The following is a 27,260-nucleotide window of genomic DNA, read 5'->3' as shown; positions in this document are numbered from 1 at the left end:
CAATGCAATGAGTATGGGGACTGTAAGTAGTGATGACAGACCTGTTTGTGGCAGTGAGGAGGAAAGGAGAGGGGATCTGGACCAGGGCAGGAGTTTTTTCATGGATATGGATGGGTCTGAGCTGGTGTCAATGAGGTTAGCGATTGGTGAGATGGGTTTATGGTGGTCAAGCATGAACAGGCACTGGGAAATTGCTGAGCAAATAGGTGCATCTGTTACCAGTCACTGACTGCATTTGCGTATCATAGGACAGCCGCCTACAGTTTATGGTGTCACTGCCAAAGCACTTGTGATACCATCACATGGGCTCAGCATTACATGAATTCTTGAGCACACCAGTTGGTTGAGGGTAACACGCTTGAAGTGGTGTGTGTGCTGGCAGCTGCTGTAAATGGAGGAGGCATAGTTGCCTGAGATGTTTCAGTAGTAACTTTGGGCTGCACGAGATTGGGGCGGGATGGGTATCATAGAAGCTGGCAGGTGCAAACAAACAAGGGCAGCGGTTAAGATTGCCATCACACTATTCAAATGTACCATGGTTTAAGCTAGTCCAGACTGTGCATGATGAAATGTGGGCTGTGGGGACAGAATTGCTAGTTGCACTGCTGGCTGGGGGACTTGTTGTTGCCATGGTGGCAGGATGGGACCAGAGTTGGTGACCGGGGGGAGGGGGGGGGGGGGGGATGAGGTTAAGGAGACTCAGTATCGGCTGCGTCCAGGGAGAAGTTAAAGGATGGAAATGCCTGTTCTGCTATGACGGCAGCCGCATTGATGTCCGTATGGTCCAACATACCGTACACGGTGAACATCACGGCAGGCAAGTGAGTATTCCAGTTGTGGAATAAAAGCTTGTCTGGCAAGACAATGGGTTCAGCTAAAGCACAGAGGTGTTACACTGTGTTTCAAGTGATGCCAATCAAATGATTAGATGCTCTTTTGATATACAGTAGCTTTTGAACTACAGAGGGCTGGTGATGATGCCATGAGGCTCTGCTGTAACACTACACTCAAGATTAGCAATGGTAAGGGCAAACTTTAATGTGTTGCTCATAATTCCTGACCTAGTTAAGACTGCCCTGACAGAGAAAAACCAAAGGTGCAGGTCACAGGTGTCTAATATGGGGAAGTGAGTAGAAGCTCTGTTTGATTGATGTGTTGGTGGCGGGATCTGTTCCTGAGGTGTAACATGGTCAACAGTTGGGCAAACTGAGTGAGAAACTGATTTAAACTGTCCACTGAGCCAGCAGTTCAGATGGGCTAGGTGCAAGGGTCTGACTGGATGAAACACTCTCTGCTGCAGATGACATTTCTGGGGTCAGCTTCACAGAATGGCTTCCTGACATAAGCTGCATATCAGGCATGAGTGCAGGATGAATCCACCCAGGAGCAGAGGAAAAAAATTGTACACTTGGTGCACTTGTAGTGTAGGTGAGGGATGGAAATGACAAAACATGCGCAGAGCTTATGGAGCAACACAGACGTACACGAAGGGTAGCCCAATGTGGAAGGTCTTGTATGGAGTATGTGAGAAACTGGGGTGGTTTAATGGGGTGCTTGAAGTCCAGGTCACCATTGTGTTAATGCAGGCAGTGCCAGAAATATTTCATTGCCCAACATGCATCAAAGCTATAAGGTGAGGGAAATTAAGGTGAAAAGCAGAGAAGGTTGGAAATGCCATGAAATACATGTTCTAGTGAAGCAACAAAAAAGCAGGAGGGCAAAGTTCTGGCAACAAAAACTGTTTATTATGGTAGACACTAATATATTTCATGTAACAAAAACAAAAAGGGAAATATATAATCGGTATACAATTTAGGTACAACCTGCACAGTAAAAGTTCTCAGCTTATCATTTCTGCTACAAGAACATACACACATTTAAAGTTCATAGGAGGGTGCCTTCACTAAGATTTACAGGAGTTCCAAAGCCCAATTAACACTCTAGAAGTTCATCTGTAGCAGAGTCCCCTGGGTAAAGATGAATAAAATTAAAGGGGACACTGTGGTGAGGCATAGTCGCATGTGAAGGAAAATACAAAGCTGTGTGATAATTGAATTGGATGCTCCAGATGGATGCTTGGCACTGGCACATAGCCGTACAATGTACAGGTTGTTTGTGTGTGTTGCTGTGCTTAAAATTTACAGCCTCCAGAAATCAGAAGGTGACTCTCCAAAGCACCTCAGGAAAAATAAAGTGAAAACAGCGCACAGTGCATAAGGCACTGAATTGTGACTGGTCCTGCTTGGGAAGCTCTGGTACTCGCAAGCTGTGTGCCTGAAGAAATGTTCAAGGCCAACTCAACTGATTTGTCCTCAAATAGTCATCATGTGGTGGTCCTCGGGTCCATATTGAAGGTGCTGGTCCAAAACTAAAGCGTTTGTTCACAAACAGAAGCACTGGCTCACAAATGGTAGCACTGGTTCACAATGAAAGGAGGAATGTTAATGCTGATGCTTCAGCACCTGTTTGTTACTAGTGCATGCTGAAGAATGGTACCACACACATGAACAGAAGATCCAGGCAAAGCACCAGAAAGCAGATTGCTGTAGTGGGGGAGAGACATTCCAGTCAGCAGGTGTCCACTATAGCTTGGTTGCTTTGAAAAGCATCTAGTTGCGACTGTGCATGGAAAGTGATCTGCTATGGCAGACTGTGGGACTTACAAAAGTTTAGAATTTAGGAAGTGCCACAATCTCATCTACATAATTATAGAAGTTGAAGTCGTGAAGGATCCAGATGGCGGGGATTGTGAAGCAGCCATGAAATCAAGCAGGTTGTGCTCAGCTGTGTGTTCCACCACTGAATAGTCAACTCTGCCATTGGCCACAATTTGCCATTGGCCATTCATTCAGGTGGAGAGTGGTTGGTTGTCATGCCCACATTAAATTTACTGCTGGAACTGCAGCAGAGATTTTATTATATAATACATGATAAATTTATAATATACACTGTGCAATATGAACAGTAAGGATCCCAATACATTTTCCTGAGGCACACCAGAAATTACCTCGAGACGTCAGCAACTCTACCCAAGATATTACCATGAAATCTTCAATATAGTCACAAATTTGCTTGATAGGTTGATATAATCATACTTTCAATAAAAGTGTAGGTATGGTTCTGAGCCAGATGCATTTCAGATGTAAGTAAATACTGTTTCTACCCGACTGCCTGAATCTATGGCCTGTGAGAAAAGCACAAGTTCATTTTTGTATGACTGATGTTTTCAAAGTCCATGCTGAGTGAGATGGAATAGGTCATCCTGATTGAGCTAACTCATCAAATTTTACCTCAGAATATGTTCTAATATTTTACAACAGATGAATGTCAAGTCCACTGGATGGTAGCTTTGTAGATCACTTCTGCTACCCTTCTCATAGATGGTTGTGACCTCTGTTTCCTGGAACTGGCCATAGTTTTTTGTTTGAGAGATTTGTGGTAATTTGCAGTTAGAAGAGATATTAACTCAGCCTCATCTTCTGTATTTAATCTGATAGGAATTGCATCACATCCTGAAGTATTGTACAATTTTCCAATTTCAGCTGTTTCTCAGTGCCACTTACACTAATATATATGTCATCCATCTATGCAGTGAAGGGAGAAATAAATTGGGACAATACTTCCTAATTTTCATTACTACTTTTGCTTTAATACCCTCAATTTCACTTCTCGTGTTGCCCATGAGTTTGTGGACACTGACTTTGATTTCACTAACAGAATTTACAAATGACCAGAATTTCTTTGGTTTTCGTGAGACAAAAGTCACTGAAGGCTTAATGCATTGTCCTCTTGACAGCCACGCACATATCATTCCTGATCTCATTGTCTATAGCCCTATGCTTTGTTTTATGCTGATTATGCATTGATCTATGTTTCCAAAATGGAAAAGGAATTTGGCAGTCAAGCAGCTGATTGCTGGATTCCTTCTCCTTTCTGAAAGATACCACACTCACTGTGCACTGTTGTTCCCATGGAATCAAATTTTCTTTCCTTACAAGTTTCTTTACAGTGACTGTATACCTTGAAAGGACCCTCCCTCCATGTGACTAACTCCTATTAAAATCTGTAGTTCAGCCTGTAATGGGATATGTCTAAGAAAAATGTTATAATTTTCTCTGTATATGAGATTAATTATTTATACCCTAATGTTGCTGTGATTTTCTTTTCAGTATGTGGAAACTGAATTGCACAATGTCTTCACGGGGTGTTACATGCTAAAAGTTCGGCCCAATAGAACATCTGTTGATAATCCAATGTTAAAGCTAAACAGATACTCTCACAGTATTTTCATAAAATCAATTTACCAAAAAACTTTTATACAAACCCCAAATATGTCATACGAGTACAATCCACATGCGTGAGTATGAAATTTATATTTGATAATAATACTATCATAAGCACTAAACATTCTCTCTCTCTCTCTCTCTCTCTCTCTCTCTCTGTGTGTGTGTGTGTGTGTGTGTGTGTGTGTGTGTGTGTGTGTGTGTGTTCCTCTTCTACAACATAAAACTATTTTTTGAAAGATTTCATGATGCCTTCAGCTGCCATTCTCTTTATTTTATGTCCGATTGTGCAATTTTGGCCTTACGCCATTTTCAAGTGGATCATTCTTAGTAGTAAATTATGCCTTTTATGTCATTGCTCCTCTGACTCCATGGTATGCTCATAAAATAAATCCAAGATGTTTTATGCTATTTTAGGCGCATGCTACTTTCGAGAAGTTATTGCAATAACTGCTCAGAAGTATTGTGCTCCTAAAATAGCATAAAACATCTCAGATTTATTTTATGAGCATAACATGGAGTCATAGGAGCAACGACTTACAAGGCATAATTTACTACTAAAAACCATCCATAAAATACTTGATAATGGCCTACAATCGTACATAAAATAAAGAGAATGGCAGCTGAAAGCATTGTGAAATCTTTCAAAAAATTCATCACAGCTGTAGACCTTATCACATTGAACTTATAAAATTATTTGTTCTATGAATTATGAAATTCAGAGAAAAGAATTGTTTGCATAATAATCATTCATTTTCTGTTTGTCAACAAAAATAGTGTAATAATAGTGGTGGTAGTGGAACTATGCATGAGCTCTCTGGTCTGGTTTGGAAACATTTACAACAGTAAAAATGCTGGCATAATTGGGCTAATTAATCTGTTTTCCTTTTGTCACCTTTATCTTGCCTTTACTGATTTTTTTGCAGATTGTTTTGCAAAATATTGGAAACTAAGTGTTAACTGTTACGTACTTGGGTGTGAGGTGCAAGCTCTACATCTGGGAGGCAGTCTGTTTCTCCAGTTATGAGATGTGTTCCAAAAGCCAAGACTTCTGGAAAACATTTATTGTAGTTTTTAATTAAATTACATTTTAAATGTATTCTTAATTTTTTCTAGGAAGAAAATAGACTTTGTGCTCCCTTTAAATCAGTCTTGGAACAAATGTGCTCATCTCATTATATTCTCCCTAAAACAATACTGTTATATGGATGTCAAGAAGGAGAATCCTCTGGTGGTGGAGTTAAGTGTAAGATTTTCTTTTGCACAATTGTTACTGTAGTTTTTGCCTTAAGAAGATTAACATTGTGTAACATATAAAATTTGAATATGGGAAAGAGTATCACTCTTTGCACACTTATTGCAGTGTTGCTTTCTGTCTTCACAAATATTTAATATTACTGGTAATACAAGATATTACTGTTCCCTTACATGAAATGTCTAAAATGAATATCATCACATTCTTACAACTGATAAGAACTCCAAATAGAGTTTTATTCTGAATGTATTTCAATATTTGTCAGCTAAACATACAGATGCTGTGTATAATGTGTTTGTGAAGAGAGAGGGCTCATTATATATTTTGAATGCACTGAGGTAATAATTACAATAATGGGCATTTGTTTGTATACAACTGCATGGCTAAGTTGATTTCTGTAATTGAGACTGCATGTCTGCTGCATCTTGCTTTAGCACTTAGAATGATGTACAACATTTACTCAAATGGTTGCAGATATAGAGCATTGTATTATGTACTGCAGTAACTCACAAAATTATTCATAGACTTATTCGATTATTTTTCTTTAACCTAACATACTGTGAAAAATTGATTTTTTTGTATTATTACTGATGGTGCACTATGTCTTCATATATTATTGCCATGTGGATTGATGGCTAAGTGGGTGAATTTCAGACTGCTCAGTTGATCAACTGCTTAATTTCTCAGTCCACAGTCAGTCCTAGGATATTTAATAAAATCAAACAATGAGAAATCTAGGACAGAATGATGACAATATTAGGATATTTTTGTCATTAATCCTTTATTTTACCCATAGCAATGAACTGATAATGCAAAAAAATTGAAGTTAAACTTTTGCTCAGACTGTACATTCAACTGTTAGTCCTCTCAAAGGGCAGAAGAAGTTAAGAGGACACCATCTGTAATAGGATCATGCCTGCTAAAGCATTCCAGTAATGAATCAAATCTAAAGGTTTAGACAGATTATCCTTCCCCCTTCCAACATCAGAGTCTTACTCTCACTATTGCCCTGGGATACTCACATTTCATTTCAGTTTGTATGTCTATGGAACTTCTTCCAGTGTGTCCTCTCAGAGATCTCCCTCTGCCTTTACTCTATTATGCTCTACTCAGCTGCAACCTGTGCTGCATGCAGCTATGTGTGCAACATGCTACTCACTACCCTTGCCTGCAACAGAGTGAGTTTTCTCTGGCATCATATTCATCCTCTTTCCCTTGCTCCCCCCACCCCCACCCCTCCTCCCCCACCCAAAATCCCCCTGCTAGCACATGTATCTTTCTAGTGGCCTTTCCTTCCCTCAGCTGTTTCTTATTCATTTCTCTACCTCCATCCAAAACAACTTTGCACCCAATTAGGAGACAGCAATGGGACTGTATAGCTGTTTGCATGCATGTGGGTGTTGAAGAACATAAGTTTGTAAGCTTTATTTCAGTTCTTATTTTGGTACCTATCTTCTGCACAATGCTTCTGTCCTTCTTGTGAGTAATTTCCCTTACTCATCTCATTGTTTGGTTTTCATTCAGGGTTCTCTTACACATTAGAAAATTCTTATGTCAGCCCTAAATTTATTTATTGCCCATGTTTTCCTTAGTAAGGCATTGCCATGATTGACCATTCTAAATCAATGCAAAAGTATGCCAATAGAAATCACATGCAAATGATTCTTGAACTAATGGAAAAATGTATGAAATGCTACATGATTGTGAGGCACTAACCATAATCATTACCATTCATGTGCTACGACTGTTGTTTCTTGTTGCACTGATGGAAGTACTACAAAGTATGTTATGCATGTAGCAGAGGCAAAAGAACAGATTCCTCTGACATTCAGCAATTCAGTGAATGGTAGCTGGAGCAAAATTATTGAAGTCCGCCAGTGTGTTAGTTGTATAGAGAGTGCTGGTGACCATAACAGTTTTTGGCATTAATTGAAAATATTTTAACGCACCTCTTACGCAAAGGACTCTGTAAATGTAAAATATGAATAATTAGTAACTTAATTTCAACATTGGAAAATTGGTTAGTGAGCTTCTGTGCGAGTTAGCTTGTTATCATTGGATGAATATTTTATTGATCCTCCAGTAGTGACAAAATGTGAGCAACACACTTGAGACTAACAACTGTGAAGAAAATAATGTGTGAGCAGAGGATCATCCAACAGCTCTGAAAGTGTGAATAGTTTGATGAGATAGTAAACAAATAGTAAAAAAGGAACTTGTTATTTAATTTTTTTAGATGTAATTCATCATGATAGAATGTTAAATAACTGTTTCATTACTGGAACAAAGTTAAAAAAAACTGGAAAGTTAATAAATGGAAATAGAAAGAAGAAACATGCCATGTTTATAGGCATACAAAAACACTTTTGAACTTTGAATAACAAAAACCTTTATTATATTTTGAAATTGTAAGTAAGATCCTAACTTTTTATCCTAAAAAATACAGACACTGTCACACTATTTCATTACACAGAAATTCTGAAACCTAAAGAGCCTTACATATCATGTAACTGAGTGATCATTACTTCTCATAGTACATCGTTAAACAGTGATATCAAAAATATAACAGTTTTGAAAGTCTTACAGTTAAATAAAACTTAAGACAAAGTTTTATTTGTCATAATTAGTAATGTCAATACAGCCACTTTTTCATTCCTAAAAATAAGTTTGTTTTTAAAGTTCATGCTGCTACGTGCCCCTAATTTAGTGTTATAATATATTTTACAAATCTGCATGCATAGCTGAGATGGTGGTGTGGTGTTTCTCAGCTTGGAGGTCAGCGAGCTTGAATCCTGTTGGTTAATGGAAGTTTCACAGCCGGTATTTGGCTGGGAAGAGGAGGAGAGGTGGTGGCATAAGGTTTCTGATCACTGGTCTTTGCGCTAATGTCCTGCGTTAGATTCCAAACCTCTCCACAGTATCTCATGAAGTGAGGGCATATGATACTGTTGATGGTGATTTGTCTGTTGGTTAGGGATGTATAGCTTGGTGGCCCACTTCGTGCTTTTCTAGATGAGTAGGCTATGTGGTGACACTGAGTTTCATGCTCTCCCTTCCCTTCATTCATAACTACATAAACCCAACACTACACTGTACAATCACTCATCAGTCATTCATATAACAAAATATTAAAAGTGTGAAACTTTGAAAGTATAAAGACATAGGTGTTATACTGTAAGTGTAAAATATAAAGTTATAAAAAAAAAATTGTTAAAATATTTAAAAGTGTAGTCTTAGAACAATGGCTGCATAAATAGTGAAAGACATGAAGATGATACAAATGTGGAAGCAGAATTATGTAGAGGACTTAGAACTGCATGGAGTGTCACTAAATATTAAAAATTTTAAAAACATTGAAAGTATGAAACTTTAAAAATTAAAGAACAATAAATTATTAAAGTGAAACTATGTGCAGCAAGTAAAGTTGCAGGGATCTGGGTGTGACAGTTACAGTTAATTGAATTTGCTTGTGCTTGGTGGCTTAGTATGTCATACACAGTTTTGCAATATGTAATGAAACCAGTCTGCATTGTCCTGCTGCTAGGATGGTGTGTAAGCTGAAGGGCTGTTTCTGTCTTTTCTTGATGAGTGGGACTGTTGATCACACATGTGCTGCAACAAGGTGGATGATTGGAAGAGGCCTTCAAAGTTACTAAAAAATGCACTGTCAATAAAAAATTTCTGTTGATTTAATGTGCTGCTAGGATCTTGCAGACTGTGTGTAAAAAATCTCAATTTCTTCCAGCATTGTCAGGAAGTGTTCCTTAAGTTCATTGTACAACGTTTCCAAATGCATATCAATAATTCCAACTCTACGCTTTAGTGTTAGAAGATGTGCACCAAACGCTGTTTTATTGTTGTGAATTGAAGCATGGTCTTTGAAGCACATTTCAGACATCCTGCCTGTTTGACTTATGTAAATTTTTGTATAGTTTTCACCCTTTAGTTCATGAAATATAGAACTTACGTACACTAAGTGCATAAAAGTAATTTCCTGCCATTTACATTTTCCATCATTTATATCATTTTTTCAAGTCCCCTGAAAAGTGTAAGTGAGGAGCTTCACTTTAGTGGCATTGCAACCTATCTAACAGTTTTCTGAAAAGTATTATGCGCTACCATTGATGCAAATATATAGCTTGGCAAATTCAAAAGTTTCAAGGATATACTTATCATTTTAACCTCTGAGTTCTTTGTTTCATCCAGAGTTGAAAGGGCCTGCAGAAGAAACATTTAATCCTCAATTTAGTAGGGGTTAGTATAAACACATAATTTATTATGTTTTTGAATGCAGTTCATGCTAGTAACAAGTAATTCCACATATATTGCTAGAAAACAGTGCTTTCCATATGAATTCTTTTTTTAATGCATTTATGTTCTTGTCTGTACATTTTGTTTATTTATCTTTATTCAACCAAGGATCATCTCACAGTGATGGCATTTGTTAGGGTAATATAATGCAAATCAATAGATCAAGATATACAATACACAGCATACATAATATGCTTTATGAGGATGGGACAGGTAGTCTATGAGGATAGGACAGGTGGTCAGCCATGGCCTTAATTAAGGGACTCGCTGTTTAATAGCCCGTTCATAAAGATTTGTCTTATAGGTACAATTCTTGGCATTTGGAGTCATCTTGTATTTCTGAAATGACCAGCAGAAGCTTCTAAACAATTCTGATGGCATTGAACTGCAGATCAAACAATGGCTACAAGTGTTTGGCATTATTGTAGTGCATGATGCAACACTTTTTTAATGGAGATCATTGATTGCAGCTTGTTTTGTTGACACACAATGTACTTGATGGTGCCACAGCTAAAAGTCCATAGGTGTTAAATCTGGAGAGCAAGATGGATATCCTGTAAGTCCTCTTTGATCTGCCTAGATACATCCTGTCATCTTGATAATGGTAAGGTCGGACTTCACCATGTTTCCTTTAAGTTCTTTCATCTTCATGCAGTGTTTGAATGTCAAGCAAAACCCTTGTCAGAGGCTATTTTGACCTGTTATAGTATCCCCAGAGAAGAAGGGACCAATCAAATCACATGATAACAGACTACATCCTACCTACTTCAAATGAACTTGAGAATTTTCAGGAGCCCAGTAGACACAATCAACATGGTTTCACTGTATTACTTAGGTTCATTTTTGGCTTGTCAGGGTAAACAAATTTCCCAGAAAATTTGTCACCCTCATCTACCATGTGCTCAAACTACTTATGTTGTTGATGTGGTCTTCAGTCCTGAGACTGGTTTGATGCAGCTCTCCATGCTACTCTATCCTGTGCAAGCTTCTTCATCTCCCAGTACCTGCTGCAGCCTACATCCTTCTGAATCTGCTTAGTGTATTCATCTCTTGGTCTCCCTCTTCGATTTTTACCCTCCACACTGCCCTCCAATGCTAAATTTGTGATCCCTTGATGCCTTAGAACATGTCCTTCCAACCGGTCCCTTCTTCTTGTCAAGTTGTGCCACAAACTCCTCTTCTCCCCAATTATATTCAATACCTCCTCATTAGTTACGTGATCTACCCATCTAATCTCCAGCATTCTTCTGTAGCACCACATTTCGAAAGCTTCTATTCTCTTCTTGTCCAAACTATTTATCGTCCATGTTTCACTTCCATGCAAATACTTAAAGAAACGACTTCCTGACACTTAAATCTATACTCGATGTTAACAAATTTCTCTTCTTCAGATACGCTTTCCTTACCATTTCCAGTCTACATTTTATATCCTCTCTATTTCGACCATCATCAGTTACTTTGCTCCACAAATAGCAAAACTCCTTTACTACTATAAGTGTTTCATTTCCTAATCTAATGCCCTCAGCATCACCCGACATAATTCGACTACATTCCATGATCCTTGTTTTGCTTTTGTTGTTGTTCATCTTATATCCTCCTTTCAAGACACTGTCCATTCCGTTCAACTGCTCTTCCAGGTTTTTATTTATTCTCCATGGATTTTAATGCCTAATCCGAATTTTTCTTTTGTTTCCTTTACTGCTTGCTCAATATACAGATTGAATAACATCGGGGATTGGCTATCACCCCTGTCTCACACCCTTTCCAACCACTGCTTCCCTTTCATGCTCCTCGACTCTTATAACCGCCATCTGGTTTCTGTACAAATTGTAAATAGTTTTTTGCTCCCTGTATTTTACCCCTGCCACCTTCAGAATTTGAAAGTATTCCAGTCAACATTGTCAAAAGCTTTGTCTAAGTCTACAAATGCTAGAAATGTAGGTTTGCCTTTCCTTAATCTTTCTTTTAAGATAAGTAGTAAGGTCAGTATTGCCTCATGTGTTCCAACATTTCTAGGAAATCCAAACTGATCTTCCCTGAGGTCGACTTCTACCAGTTTTTCCATTCGTCTGTAAATAATTCAGGTTAGTATTTTGCAGCTATGACTTATTAACCTGATAGTTCGGTAATTTTCACATCTGTCAACACCTGCTTTCTTTGGGATTGGAATTATTATATTCTTCTTAAAGTCTGAGGTATTTCGTTTGTCACATACTTCTGGCTCACCAGATGGTAGAGTTTTGTCAGGACTGGCTCTTCCAAGGCCGTCAGGTGTTCTAATGGAATGTTGCCCACTCCTGGGGCCTTGTTTTGACTCAGGTCTTTCAGTGCTCTGTCAAACTCCTCACGCAGTATCGTATATCCCATTTCATCTTCATCTACATCCTCTTCCATTTCCATAATATTTTCCTCAAGGACATCACCCTTGTGTAGGCCTTCTATATACTCCTTCCACCTTTCTGCTTTGCCTTCTTTGCTTAGAACTGGGTTTCCATCTGAGCTCATGATATTCATACAAGTGGTTCTCTTTTCTCCAAAGGTCTCTTTAGTTTTCCTGTAGGCAGTATCTATCTTACCCCTAGTGAAATAAGCCTCTATATCATTACATTGGTTCCACCTTGCACCCTTATGGAAGTTTCTTTCTCATGAGTGACTCATCCTGCTTTCGCACACTCCTTGATTTATTAATTTTTGCTGTGATTGGATGAAATGTTGCAATACTGTAGCTTTGGACACTGGATGTGTAACTGTTTGTGACTGGATGGATCTTGCCTTCTTCACATGTGTAACAGTTCCATTGGCTTTGAACTTATCATAAATACAGGTAATTTTGAAATATGTTGGTGGCCATATTTTAAACCCTTACTGTCAGTACCATTGTACATAGTGAATATTCTGATACTTGCAATATCACTTCAATACAACCATAAATTCCACAAATGACAACCTCATCCCAGCCATTGTTGCTAGATGATTGTTTTCTACTTCATTGTACTGTGGCATCAACCCCACCACTTGCACATGGACAGCGTGAACTGCCAGCACCAACTACCAGAAACAAATTTAACATATACACTGATGTTTTGCATGTTATCAGTAACTGTAATTCATTTTGTTTCAAAATTATTCAATTGCAAATGGTTGGTACATTTTTATCCCTTTTGTTTATACACTCTTCATTATAAAATGACTTCTGAAGTTTAATTACATTTTAAATACTTGCCTTTACTGTTCATACATTCCCCTGTAAGATAAACCTTTATGTGGTTTTTAGCGATTTTAATTCCTTTCACTGTCTTAATTATTATGGTTGATTATTAAATAGCCTTTTGCCTGCTTCACTTGGAGCAATCATTGTCAGTTTAAAGTTTTTTTATTTTGTGTAACAATTTTCCATTTCTGTTTGTTGGATAGCCATTTGTGTCTTTATTGAAGAGGTGACTGACAGTTGCTCTGACTGCCATAATATTCTGATATGAATATAGTGAGTACACTGTCATAATATTGTGCTGTATAAAAGCTTGTGTACAGTATTATCTGGGTGGTATTTTTGCTATACACTTTACATCTCTTTTCTGAATTACAAATACTTTTTAAATAGTCATCTTATGTCCTCTCCCTTACATGTACTGAATGTATTGAACAGGATAGGTGTGGGAACTTGAGTCTACAGTACCTGGTCCTGAGAACTTTATTATCCAGAACTTCTGCCATTTTGCACATCTCTATGCTTATATTTCTGCACGGTGCTTCAGTCTCCCTCCCCTCCTCCTGTCCATGTCATATGCTTATCTATAGTATTTTCATAAAATGTTGTGCTGCTTACTTCTTTAAAATGCATCTGTATTTATTTTAATATTTACTCTATACATTTCACTCCGTTTGGTTTGAAACACTATATACACAATTTTAAACTCTTATTAAGATTGTTTTATAGCAGATACTTGTTTTAAATTTTCTGTATTCAGAACTGCTTCCTTTTCAAGAGCCTCCTTCATCTGAAGTGTGCAGATAATTGTTGTGTCATCATTATATGTTGTGAGTTTATAGTTCATATTCTGCCAAAAGTCATTTACACAGAGAATAAATGGTATTGGCTTGAGTACAGAAACGTGTGGCACACCAAGTTTGAGAGTTTGTAGCTCAGATCTGTAATTAATTACGTATCACCCATTAGTATGTACACTTCTGTGCACTGTTCCCTATTCATCATGAACAATTCCATTAAGTCTGCTGTGGCAGATTTTTTTTTATCTGAATGTTATTCATTGAGACGGAGAGAGGAAGGGAAAAGGGGGGGGGGGGGGGGGGGAGAGACCATTTACAATAACCTACTGTCTCACAAGCTGCGACATGGTTGCAAATTACACAGTACCCTGAATACAGAATCAATTTCCCTTCCTTCAAGACTATGGTCACAAATTTTTTGTCATCAGACTATCAGTTTTGGTCTGTAATGACCATCTTCAGATCTGTTTTATAAAAAATATGTCCTAATATACTGGAGCCATAGTGATGGCTCCAGTATATTATGACACATTTTATAAAACAGCTCTGAAGATGGTCATTATAGACCAAAGCCGGTAGCCTGATGACAAAATATATGAAACCATAGACATGAAGTAAAGGAAGTTTATAGCCTATTGTGACTGATACATTTATTCAATTAAATGATCAGTGTAAGTCATGTGGAATGAGGGAGACTGTATGGGGTTATGTTTAGTAGAGCAGACTACTAAAATACACTCCTGGAAATTGAAATAAGAACACCGTGAATTCATTGTCCCAGGAAGGGGAAACTTTATTGACACATTCCTGGGGTCAGATACATCACATGATCACACTGACAGAACCACAGGCACATAGATACAGGCAACAGAGCATGCACAATGTCGGCACTAGTACAGTGTATATCCACCTTTCGCTGCAATGCAGGCTGCTATTCTCCCATGGAGACGATCGTAGAGATGCTGGATGTAGTCCTGTGGAACGGCTTGCCATGCCATTTCCACCTGGCGCCTCAGTTGGACCAGCATTTGTGCGGGATGTGCAGACCGCATGAGACGACGCTTCATCCAGTCCCAAACATGCTCAATGGGGGGACAGATCCGGAGATCTTGCTGGCCAGGGTAGTTGACTTACACCTTCTAGAGCACGTTGGGTGGCACGGGATACATGCGGACGTGCATTGTCCTGTTGGAACAGCAAGTTCCCTTGCCGGTCTAGGAATGGTAGAACGATGGGTTCGATGACGGTTTGGATGTACCGTGCACTATTCAGTGTCCCCTCGACGATCACCAGAGGTGTACGGCCAGTGTGGGAGATCGCTCCCCACACCATGATGCCGGGTGTTGGCCCTGTGTGCCTCGGTTGTATGCAGTCCTGATTGTGGCGCTCACCTGCACGGCGCCAAACACGCATATGACCATCATTGGCACCAAGGCAGAAGCGACTCTCATCGCTGAAGACGACACGTCTCCATTCGTCCCTCCATTCACGCCTGTCGCGACACCACTGGAGGCGGGCTGCACGATGTTGGGGCGTGAGCGGAAGACGGCCTAATGGTGTGCGGGACCGTAGCCCAGCTTCATGGAGACGGTTGCGAATGGTCCTCGCCGATACCCCAGGAGCAACAGTGTCCCTAATTTGCTGGAAAGTGGCGGTGCGGTCCCCTATGGCACTGCGTAGGATCTTACGGTCTTGGCGTGCATCCGTGCGTTGCTGCGGTCCGGTCCCAGGTCGACGGGCACGTGCACCTTCCGCCGACCACTGGCGACAATATCGATATACTGTGGAGACCTCACGCCCCACGTGTTGAGCAATTCGGCGGTACGTCTACCCGGCCTCCCGCATGCCCACTATACGTCCTCGCTCAAAATCAGTCAGCTGCACGTACGGTTCACGTCCACGCTGTCGCGGCATGGTACCAGTGTTAAAGACTGCGATGGAGCTCCGTATGCCACGGCAAACTGGCTGACACTGACGGCGGCGGTGCACAAATGCTGCGCAGCTAGCGCCATTCGACGGCCAACACCGCGGTTCCTGGTGTGTCCGCTGTGCCGTGCATGTGATCATTGCTTGTACAGCCCTCTCGCAATGTCCGGAGCAAGTATGGTGGGTCTGACACTCCGGTGTCAATGTGTTCATTTTTCCATTTCCAGGAGTGTAGCAACATTCTTCTTGCAGAACTGTTTAAGTATATAGTTTGGACCTTCTAGTTCACTTACAATCATTTAATCTGTTGTCAGTTCTTGCAACAATACTATAAATAGTGAACCTGATAAGAAACTTTTGCGTATAGTCATCTCATTTCACACACACTATAGAAACCCAGAATAACTATAAACATCAGAAAAAAGGCTACGACTATGGCTATGATCTAATTGCATAATTTTTTCCCCCCCTGAACAGTTGGGATGGGATCTTCAGAGTGATAAATGAACCCTCAGTGTACACATATTGAGAGCACATAATAATTACAAGATCATGCTGAGGAGCGACGCCCCTGAATTTTTTGTGTGAAAACTCCTGAAGTTTTGTAAGTAAAACAAATGTTATTGACATTATACATCTTTATTCTCCATACCTACATATTTACAACATTGTCACCCTCACAATGAACACATTTCTCCCAACGAGAGACCAGTTTGTTGGTACCATCACTGTAGAATGTTTGACTTTCTTCATACAATGGAAAATCCAGAATGGAATGTAAGAATATTAGAGAAGGAAAGTTGCTACTCACCATATAACGGAGACGCTGCGTTATGATAGGCACAACGAAAAGATTCACACAGTTATAGCTTTTGGCCATAAGGCCTTTGTCAGCAATAGACACACACACACACACACACACACACACACACTCACACAAATGCAACTTGCACACATGTCTGCAGTTTCAGCCCACTGAAACCACACACGTTTGCATGAGTGTGTGTGCGTGTGTGTGTGTGTGTGTGTGTGTGTGTGTGTTTGTGTGTGTGCGTGCGTGTGTGTGTGTGTGTGTGTGTGTGTGTGTGTGTGTGTGTGTGTGTGTGTGTGTCCATTGCTGACAAAGGCCGTAATGGCCAAAAGTTATAATTGTGTGAATCTTTCAGTTGTGCCTATCACGACTCAGCATCTCTGCTATATGATAAGTAGCAACTTTCCTTCTCTAATATTGTGACTTTATGCATAGTGCCACAACCTCACTTCTGCCTGTACTGCTTCATCACTGTCAAAGTGGAGTCCTCTTTTTTTCTGAAACAGATGAAAGTCAGATGGGGTCAAGTGAGGACAGTGTAGTGGATGATCAATGACAGTGACTCAAGACATCAGATTGTTGCAATGTCGTAACACTCGTGTGCTGAAGGAGGGGCTGCTCAGTGTGAGGACAGTCTTCAAATTCAAAACTCAATTATGGCTTGCTGTTTCTCATGCACTGACATAGTTGTGTTATACAGTGCCACATTAAATGCTACAATTCAGAACCCTATAGTGGGGCTGCAAATATGTAGATTACATTAGAGTAGCTTTACTTTCATTCCAATTGATCCATAGTGAGGAGGTCCTCCAGGATGTAGAACATGTCAGAAAAACAATAATACATGACAAATATTTACAACTGAAACAAATAAGCTAATGTACCTTCCACAGGTCCCAAGGTCCTTTTTTTATTATTTTTTAAATTTTTTTATGTAAGAATCATTTTACATACACTAATGAATGAATTTAAAATAAAAAATGTTTTTTATTTATTTATAAGGTAATAAACATGTAATAGAACTACTATAATACTTATGTACAATGAAGACATTACTGCACTGAAATGGTGCAGAAGTTAGAGTGTACTTACAGACATAGACACACACAAATCAGTTGGTTCTACTGAGAAATTCATCAATGGAGTAGAAGGAGCTGACCACCAATAAATCCTTTAGGTTTCTCTTAAACTGAATTTCATTGGTTGCTGAGCCTTTTATGGCTGCTGACAAGCTATTGAAAATGTGTGTTCCTGAATAATGCACACCTTTTTGTACAATAGTAAGTGACTTTAAATCCGTGTGAAGAATATTCCTATTTCTAGTATTGATTCCATGAATTGAGCTGTTGGTTTGAAAAAGTAATATCTATTTTAATTACAAATTTCATTAAGGAATAAATATATTGGGAAGCAGTAGTTAGTATCCCTAGTTCCCTAAACAGGCTTCTGCAGAATGTTCTTGAGTTCACACCATATATAACTCTTACTGCACGTTTTTGTGCCCAGAAAACTTTAGCTTGGCTTGATGAATTACCCCAAAAAATATTCCCATATGACATAAAGAATGAAAGTAAGCATAGTATGCCAGCTTTTTCATTTTTATATCCCCTTTGTCTGGCACAATTCACATTGCAAATAGAGATTTGTTAAGACACTTCAGCAGTTCTGCAGTGTGCTCCTCCCAGTTGAATTTATTATCAAGCTGTAATCCCAAGAACTTAACGCTGTCCACTTATTCTATATGCTTGTCATCGTATGTTAGGCATATACTCGTGGGACACCCCTTACAAGTTCTGAATTGCAGGTAGTGTGTATTTTCAAAGTTTAGTGACAAAGAATTGGCTAGGAACCAGTGATTAATGTCCACAAATATTTTATTAGCTGATCTTTTTAAGATTACACTTAATTTGCTATTTACTGCAATGGTTGTATCATTGGCAAACAAAACCAACGTGGTATCTGAATGTTACTGATGAAAGGTCATTGATATACACAAGAAAAAGTAAGGGGCCTAAAATGAGACCTTGTGAGAACCCACATGTGATTAGTTCCCAGTTGAATGATGCCTGATAGCTTAATACATGTCTTTTTCCTAATAACACCCTTTGTTTCCTGCCAGAGATATAAGATTTGAACCATTTTGCAGCATTTCCTGTTACACTATAATATTCTAATTTACTTAAAAGGATATTGTGATTTACACAGTCAAATGTCATTGACAGATCACAAAATATACCAGTTGCCTGTAATTTTTTGTCTAATGAAGTAAGCGCATTTTCACTGTAAGTGTAGATAGCCTTCTCAGTATCATAACCCTTTAGAATTTCGAACTGCAACGTTGACAGTATGTTATTTGGGATAAGGTGGTTGTAAAGCCTATTGCACACTACTTTTTCTGAAATTTTTGAGAATGCTGGCAAAAGTGAAATTGGAAGGAAATTTGATGCTATTTCTTTATCTCCCTTCTTAAACAATGGCTTAACTTCAGCATATTTCAACCATTCAGGAAACATTCCACTGATAAACGACTGATTACACAGATAGCTTAATTTGTTACTTAACTTTGTTGATATTTCATCATACTCACTAGATGTTTTAGATTTTAAAGATTTTATGATGAAAATTATTTCCACTGAGGTAGTGAAGGTCAGATTCATATTACTGAAGTTACTTGAAATGTCTAGTCTGAAGTATTCCACAGCAGCATCTACAAAACCTGACATCCTCATCTTTTCAGTAACAGTTATAAAATGTTTGTTAAAAAATTCTGCAACATTATACACATCGGTTGCCGATGTATCATTTACTCTTAATGCTATTTGTCCCTCTTCATGTCTGGTTCTACCAGTCTCCTCCTTCACTAAATCCCATACTGTCTTTATTTTGTTATCTGATATGACTATCCTTTCCTTGCAATATATTTACTTTGATGTCCATATTACAGTCTTTAATATTTTGCAGTATTTCTTGAAATGTGCTATAGCATCAACATCAGAACTTTTTCGGATTGACAGATACAGTTTTATTTTTGTTTTACAAGATACCCCTTCCTTGAGTAATCCATGGCTTCTTTGTAGACTTTGCTCTAACCTTAGTTAGTTTTGGGGGAAACAGTGTTCAAATAACGTAAGCACTTTATTCACAAAAGTGTTATATTTTCCATTCATGCCATGAACACTGTAAACATCATTCCAATGAAGGTCTCTGAGAAGTGTCCTAAAATAATCAATTTTTGGCTTATTGATTATCCTCTTGAGCTGAGATTTAACAGATTTTATATCATGTTCATTATTAAACAGAAGGAACTCCATGTCATGGTCTGAGAGGCCATTGACTATCGGTGTTTTAATATAATTCTATAAAGATATTATCAATGGCTCTTTGTGAGCAATTGGCTACCCTAGTGGGGAACTTTACAGCGGGAATTAAGTTGAATGATAGTGTTACTAACTCATGTAATTTCTTATTTTGAGAGTCTTTAAGGATATCTACATTGAAATCACCAGCAACCACTATTTCTTTGTTTTTGGTTGTTAAATGGACTAGTATAGCTTCAAGGTGGTTTATGAACAGATTAAAGTTACCTGCAGGTGCTCAATATTACACTTAATATTATGAAGAACCTTTTGTGAAATTCTGCTTCTGTTGCACATGCTTCTAGGCAAAATTTATGAATGTATATGTTCTTATATTTGGCAGTTCCTGATGAATGTGGCAACTCCTCCTTTTCTCCATTTCTGCTCTACAAAAGTGAGATGCTAACCTAAACCATGTAACGCTTAAAAGTTCTATACCAGTGGTCACATGTTGTTCAGAGAGGCAGATTATGTCAGCTGGGTTTTAAGACTCTAATTCATCTATGCAGATAATTAATTCATTAATTTTATTTCTCAGTCCTCGAATATTTTGATGCAATAAAGATAGCTGACATTTCACATTGACTGAGTTAAGTTTTTTGGTTTCTTTCTCAAACTGAAGGTTTTTCTCAGTCCTAACCTCTCTTAAAATTTGGTTTCTTTCTGTCTTCAATACCCTGAAAAAGGGTCTTCTCTAAACCCTATAACCACTGGTATTTTATCACTCATGACAGTGCCTCCCCCCTTTAACTTTCCTGCTATTTTCTCAGCCAGTTTAGTCTTCCTTTTCCTGTTGAGGTGAAGGCCATGCCTAGTATAATCCCACGTATTGAGAGAAACAATAGGAACCACACCAATTTGTGATGTGAAGAATAAATATGTATACTGTTAACAACATTTGTTTCATTGTAGAGGCTTTAAGAGTCCTCAATAAAAAAATATGGAGGCGTTACTTTTCAGCAAACCCTCTTAATACTTACTTGAATAAAGGATTACAGAATGTAATATTAAAATTTTAAGTTCCTTGATCAGTGTCATCTTTTTCAACTCCATATTTGTGCTTAAGTTACACCAAAAGTAAGCTGAGCTGAAAGTTATAGAATTTACTAGCTCATCTAATTAGCCTCGGCTGCTATGACTGTCTTTATTGCCAATTATTGTTCAGCACACTACTGCAAAGAGAGTGTAAACTGTTGCAATTTTTATGCATTGTCTAAAAGTGAAGGAAACATTGCTCTGTGTAAATATTTTAATCTTGATTAATTATTATTTTGCTTTTTACTGCTTTTTCCTGTTTTATGGGCATCTGTGGCATAGTAACTTGCCTCTGAATGTAATTAACAGCCTTGCGTTACTAATGCTTTCTTTGTTTTACCTATAATTTTGTATATTTTACAGAAAAGTTCTACACCATTTCGTGTATTCTTTTTGTCATTTCCTTTCTGTTGTAGTCATTTTAATCAAATCTTGGCTCAATGTTTAAACATTTTCTGAATTTCTTTCCATAAAGTGTAATTTCTGTAGTGGCATTCTGCCTGTGTTTACAGAAATGTTGCATTTATAAACATTACTTCCTCATGGATTGGAAAAATTCCATTGCTTGTTAGTATGGGATATATAGAGCGAGAGGCAGGGAATCAGTCGTGTCAAACAAGTGGCATTGTGCAGTCCTGCTGCAGCTCAAAAATGGTAAGAAGATGCCATATAAGCTGTCCAAGGTGGTGGGTTGTTTTAAGAGCAAAAGTTATTTCTTATTGCTTTAATATTAAAAACGGATTGTGGCATCAAACAGAACAGTGAACTAGAGAAATGCTTTTCACCGCAGGTCACAAAACATTTCATATGCAGTGATTTCATAAACTTTTAACCACATAAAAACATCTGACCTTAACAATTTATTCATATTTTAGAAGGCACAGCCACTAAACATCTGTTGTTAAACATAAAATGTTTGATTTAGTTTGAAATTGTGGAGGGCCTCCATTATATTTCTTCTCAGAAATCATTAAATACATCTAATATTTCCTCATGGCTTGTGTTTCAGAAGTTGGCTTGAATGAATGAAATCATTACTTTGTGAGCTTTCATCACTTAAATTGTTGCAAGAAAGCTGTATGTTCAGTAAGGGGACACTTAAAGTGCCTGACTGCTCAAGTTAAGATTGTGAGTTCTGAGTTCTGGAATATGATGGCAGTCTGAGACTGGTGTACATCTTAATGAAAAGTGTGTACCGGACTCTGATCAGTGTAGGTGTATCCCATGGATATTTGCTTGAACATTAATTTGTGATAATGGCCATCATTGGCCTGGAACCAATGCTATAGTTATAAGAGAAAATATTTACTTATCAGCAATACTGAAATAAAGAAATACTCTTATAGTTTTCATACTTTTTATGTTTAATTTCAAGCTTTCTGTGTTACTCTCTTTTTAATTATGGTTTTTATTCACTTCGCAACACTGTGGGAGAAAATGCTGATGATAGATTCAATTTCCAGTCACTGTGAGTCTTGATGGGAAGTACAGCAATGATCTTCACGTATGAAATGACCAGCAAATTCATTAATAGGATCTTTTTTTCTTTCTTTCTTTGTCTCAAACATATTTCTAATGAGGCTTGTCTCTTTCCTTCCATTTGAACCCAAAATGATCACTGTAAATAGGAAAATGTGGTTCGGTGAAAACTCGCATTTAGTACATACCCACAGTGTCGACTGTACTTTTGAGCATCCTATAAGGTTTGTTCTGACCATAATTGCTTACAGCTTATGTGATTTATTGCTCACCTTGTCTGCAGCTTTTGTGTTTTATCTTTAACTTTGCATGTTAATGTTCCGGTGGGCATTATTTAATAATTAAAAATTTACATCTATAAAAAATAAAGGGGCCAAAACAATATCCAGCTTGATCTAAAGATATAAAATAGTATATAATTAATTACAAATGCAGTGAAGTATAAATTTCTAGAGAGAGAAGAAACTGAGCACCTCACTTGTGTGTTTATGTTTTATGCCATGCCCATACGGACAAATAAAAACTGTAACCACTCACATTTTTTAATAATTATGTTTTTTCCATGAACTAGTTTTCAAACCTTTTCAGGTTCATCTTCCAGATGGTTTCTGGAAGTTACATCATTATTTCTAGCACAATGCTGGGTGCTGGCTTGCAACAGTATGGGCGACTTTTTTCGTTTAGTGTCCATCTGTCTGCCTCCATTTTGATGTCCAATTGTTATATCACTACACACACTTTCACACAAACTATATTAATTTACACTTGGACAGCAAGACTTTCCCAGCATCCAGCATGTGCTTTACAACAATAAATTTATGTTTCTTTCTTCATTTGTATTCTCTTCCTTAATACCAAATCACTTTCTTTTTCATTTTTTTCTTTTTTTTCTTTTTTTTTTAAATATTGATCTCTTCTACATCTACATGACTACTCTGCAATTCACGTTTAAGTGCTTGGCAGAGGGTTCATCGAACCACAATCATACTATCTCTCTACTATTCCACTCCCGAACAGCGAGCGGGAAAAACGAACACCTAAACCTTTCTGTTCGAGCTCTGATTTCTCTTATTTTATTTTGATGATCATTCCTACCTATGTAGGTTGGGCTCAACAAAATATTTTCGCATTCGGAAGAGAAAGTTGGTGACTGAAATTTCGTAAAAAGCTCTCGCCGCGACGAAAAACGTCTATGCTGTAATGACTTCCATCCCAACTCGTGTATCATATCTGCCACACTCTCTCCCCTATACCGCGATAATACAAAACGAACTGCCCTTCTTTGCACCCTCTCGATGTCCTCCGTCAATCCCACCTGGTAAGGATCCCACACCGCGCAGCAATATTCTAACAGAGGACGAACGAGTATAGTGTAAGCTGTCTCTTTAGTGGACTTGTTGCATCTTCTAAGTGTCCTGCCAATGAAACGCAACCTTTGGCTCGCCTTCCCGACAATATTATCTATGTGGTCCTTCCAACTGAAGTTGTTCGTAATTTTAACACCCAGGTACTTAGTTGAATTGACAGCCTTGAGAATTGTACTATTTATCGAGTAATCGAATTCCAACGGATTTCTTTTGGAACTCATGTGGATCATCTCACACTTTTTGTTATTTAGCGTCAACTGCCACCTGACACACCATACAGCAATCTTTTCTAAATCGCTTTGCAACTGATACTGGTCTTCGGATGACCTTACTAGACGGTAAATTACAGCATCATCTGCGAACAACCTAAGAGAACTGCTCAGATTGTCACCCAGGTCATTTATATAGATCAGGAACAGTAGAGGTCCCAGGACGCTTCCCTGGGGAACACCTGATATCACTTCAGTTTTACTCGATGATTTGCCGTCTATTACTACGAACTGCGACCTTCCTGACAGGAAATCACGAATCCAGTCGCACAACTGAGACGATACCCCATAGCTCCGCAGCTTGATTAGAAGTCGCTTGTGAGGAACGGTGTCAAAAGCTTTCCGGAAATCTAGAAATACGGAATCAACTTGAGATCCCCTGTCGATAGCGGCCATTACTTCGTGCGAATAAAGAGCTAGCTGCGTTGCACAAGAGCGATGTTTTCTGAAGCCATGCTGATTACGTGTCAATAGATCGTTCCCTTCGAGGTGATTCATAATGTTTGAATACAGTATATGCTCCAAAACCCTACTGCAAACCGACGTCAATGATATAGGTCTGTAGTTAAATGGATTACTCCTACTACCCTTCTTGAACACTGGTGCGACCTGCGCAATTTTCCAATCTGTAGGTACAGATCTATCAGTGAGCGAGCGGTTGTATATGAGTGCTAAGTAGGAAGCTATAGTATCAGCGTAATCTGAAAGGAACCTAATCGGTATACAATCTGGACCTGAAGACTTGCCCGTATCAAGCGATTTGAGTTGCTTCGCAACCCCTAAGGGATCTACTTCTAAGAAACTCATGCTAGCAGATGTTCGTGTTTCAAATTCTGGAATATTCCATTCGTCTTCCCTGGTGAAGGAATTTCGGAAAACTGCGTTCAATAACTCCGCTTTAGCGGCACAGTCGTCGATAACAGTACCATCGGCACTGCGCAGCGAAGGTATTGACTGCGTCTTGCCGCTTGTGTACTTTACATACGACCAGAATTTCTTCGGATTTTCTACCAAATTTCGAGACAATGTTTCGTTGTGTAACCTATTAAAGGCATCTCGCATCGAAGTACGTGCCAAATTTCTCGCGTCTGTAAATTTTAGCCCATCTTCAGGATTTCGCGTTCTTCTGAACTTCGCATGCTTTTTCCGTTGCCTCTGCAACAGCGTTCGGACCTTTTTTGTGTACCACGGGGGATCCGTTCCATCTCTTACCAATTTATGAGGTATGAATATCTCAATTGCTGTTGCTACTATATCTTTGAATTTGAGCCACATCTCGTCTACATTCGCATAGTCAGTTCGGAAGGAATGGAAATTGTCTTTTAGGAAGGCTTCTAGTGGCACTTTATCCGCTTTTTTAAATAAAATTATTTTGCGTTTGTTTCTGATCGATTTGGAAGAAATGGTATTGAGCCTAGCTACAATGACCTTGTGATCACTAATCCCTGTATCAGTCATGATGCTCTCTATCAGCTCTGGATTGTTTGTGGCCAAGAGGTCAAGTGTGTTTTCGCAACCATTTACAATTCGCGTGGGTTCGTGGACTAACTGCTCTAAATAATTTTCGGAGAATGCATTTAGGACAATCTCGGAAGACGTTTTCTGCCTACCACCGGTTTTGAACAAGTATTTTTGCCAACATACCGAGGGTAGGTTGAAGTCCCCACCAACTATAACCGTATGAGTGGGGTATTTATTTGTTACGAGACTCAAACTTTCTCTGAACTGTTCCGCAACTGTATCATCGGAGTCTGGGGGTCGGTAGAAGGAGCCAATTATTAACTTAATTCGGCTGTTAAGTATAACCTCCACCCACACCAATTCGCACGGAGTATCTACTTCGACTTCACTACAAGATAAACCACTACTGACAGACACCAACACTCCACCACCAATTCTGCCTAATCTATCTTTCCTGAACACCGTCTGAGACTTCGTAAAAATTTCTGCAGAACTTATTTCAGGCTTTAGCCAGCTTTCTGTACCTATAACGATATCAGCTTCTGTGCTTTCTATTAGCGCTTGAAGCTCAGGGACTTTTCCAGCGCAACTACAACAGTTTACAACTATAATTCCGACTGTTCCTTGATCCAAGCACGTCCTGTAATTGCCAAGCACCCTTTGACATTGCAGCCCATCCCGCACTTTCCCGAGGCCTTCTAACCTAAAAAACCGCCCAGTCCATGCCACACAGCCTCCGCTACCCGTGTAGCCGCCAGCTGAGTGTAGTGAACTCCTGACCTATTCAGCGGAACCCGAAACCCCACCACCCTATGGCGCAAGTCAAGGAATATGCAGCCAATACGGTCGCAAAACCGTCTGAGCCTCTGATTCAGACCCTCCACCCGGCTCTGCACCAAAGGTCCGCAGTCGGTTCTGTCAACGATGCTGCAGATAGTGAGCTCTGCCTTCATCTCGTAAGTAAGACCGGCAGCCTTCACCAAATCAGATAGCCGCTGGAATCCAGAGAGAATTTCCTCAGATCCAAAGCGACACACATCATTAGTGCCGACATGTGCCACCACCTGCAGCTGGCTGCACCCTGTGCTCTTCATGGCATCCGGAAGGACCCTTTCCACATCAGGAATGACTCCTCCCGGAATGCACACGGAGTGCACACTGGATTTCTTCCCCTCCTTAGCCGCCATATCCCTAAGGGGCCCCATTACGCGCCTAACATTGGAGCTCCCAACTACCAGTAAGCCCACCCTCTGCGGTTGCCCGGACCTTGAAGGCTGAGAATGATCCTCTGAAACAGGGCAGGCGGCTGCATCTGGCTCAGCCAGAGACAGTGCCTGAAACCGGTTTGTCAGACGCACCGGGTAGGCTTTCTGATCAGCCTCCGGGGATGCCTTTCGCTGCCTGCCACGCCTTGGAACGACCTCCCAATCAACCACAGGCGAGGGCTCAGCCCCACTGCGGGCAGCAACCGGGGCAACCACAGCGGCAGACCGATCTGGGGACAGACGGGATGAGGTTGACATCCCCGTGATACCCGAGTCCGGCTCCCCACAGTGGTGCCCATTGGCAACAGCCTCAAGCTGCGCGACCGAAGTCAGCGCCGATTGCAGCTGTGAGCGAAGGGATGCCAAGTCAGCCCTCATCCGAACACAGCAATCGCAGTCCCTGTCCATTCTAATTGATGTTTAACAACAGTTAC

At 39.4% G+C, this 27,260-nt stretch overlaps 1 protein-coding gene across 4 annotated transcripts in view; it reads left to right on the top strand.

Moving 5' to 3' along the window:
* Nucleotides 1–27,260, top strand: part of LOC126279018 (uncharacterized) — a 174,758-nt gene that overhangs the window by 75,325 nt on the left and 72,173 nt on the right. For 2 of the 4 annotated variants that reach the window (XM_049979409.1, XM_049979410.1), the window contains exons 5-6: nucleotides 4,170–4,357; nucleotides 5,400–5,529. In XM_049979409.1, coding sequence (XP_049835366.1) covers nucleotides 4,170–4,357; nucleotides 5,400–5,529 — 318 coding nt within the window. Of the gene's footprint in view, nucleotides 1–4,169; nucleotides 4,358–5,399; nucleotides 5,530–21,497; nucleotides 21,640–27,260 lie in introns of all 4 variants that reach the window. The other 2 variants (XM_049979408.1, XM_049979407.1) reach the window with 1 other exon arrangement.

This window comes from Schistocerca gregaria, chromosome 6 (genome assembly GCF_023897955.1).
Source record: "Schistocerca gregaria isolate iqSchGreg1 chromosome 6, iqSchGreg1.2, whole genome shotgun sequence".
NCBI classification, from domain to species: Eukaryota; Metazoa; Arthropoda; class Insecta; order Orthoptera; family Acrididae; genus Schistocerca; species Schistocerca gregaria.
This window is presented reverse-complemented; position numbering and strand designations above follow the sequence as displayed.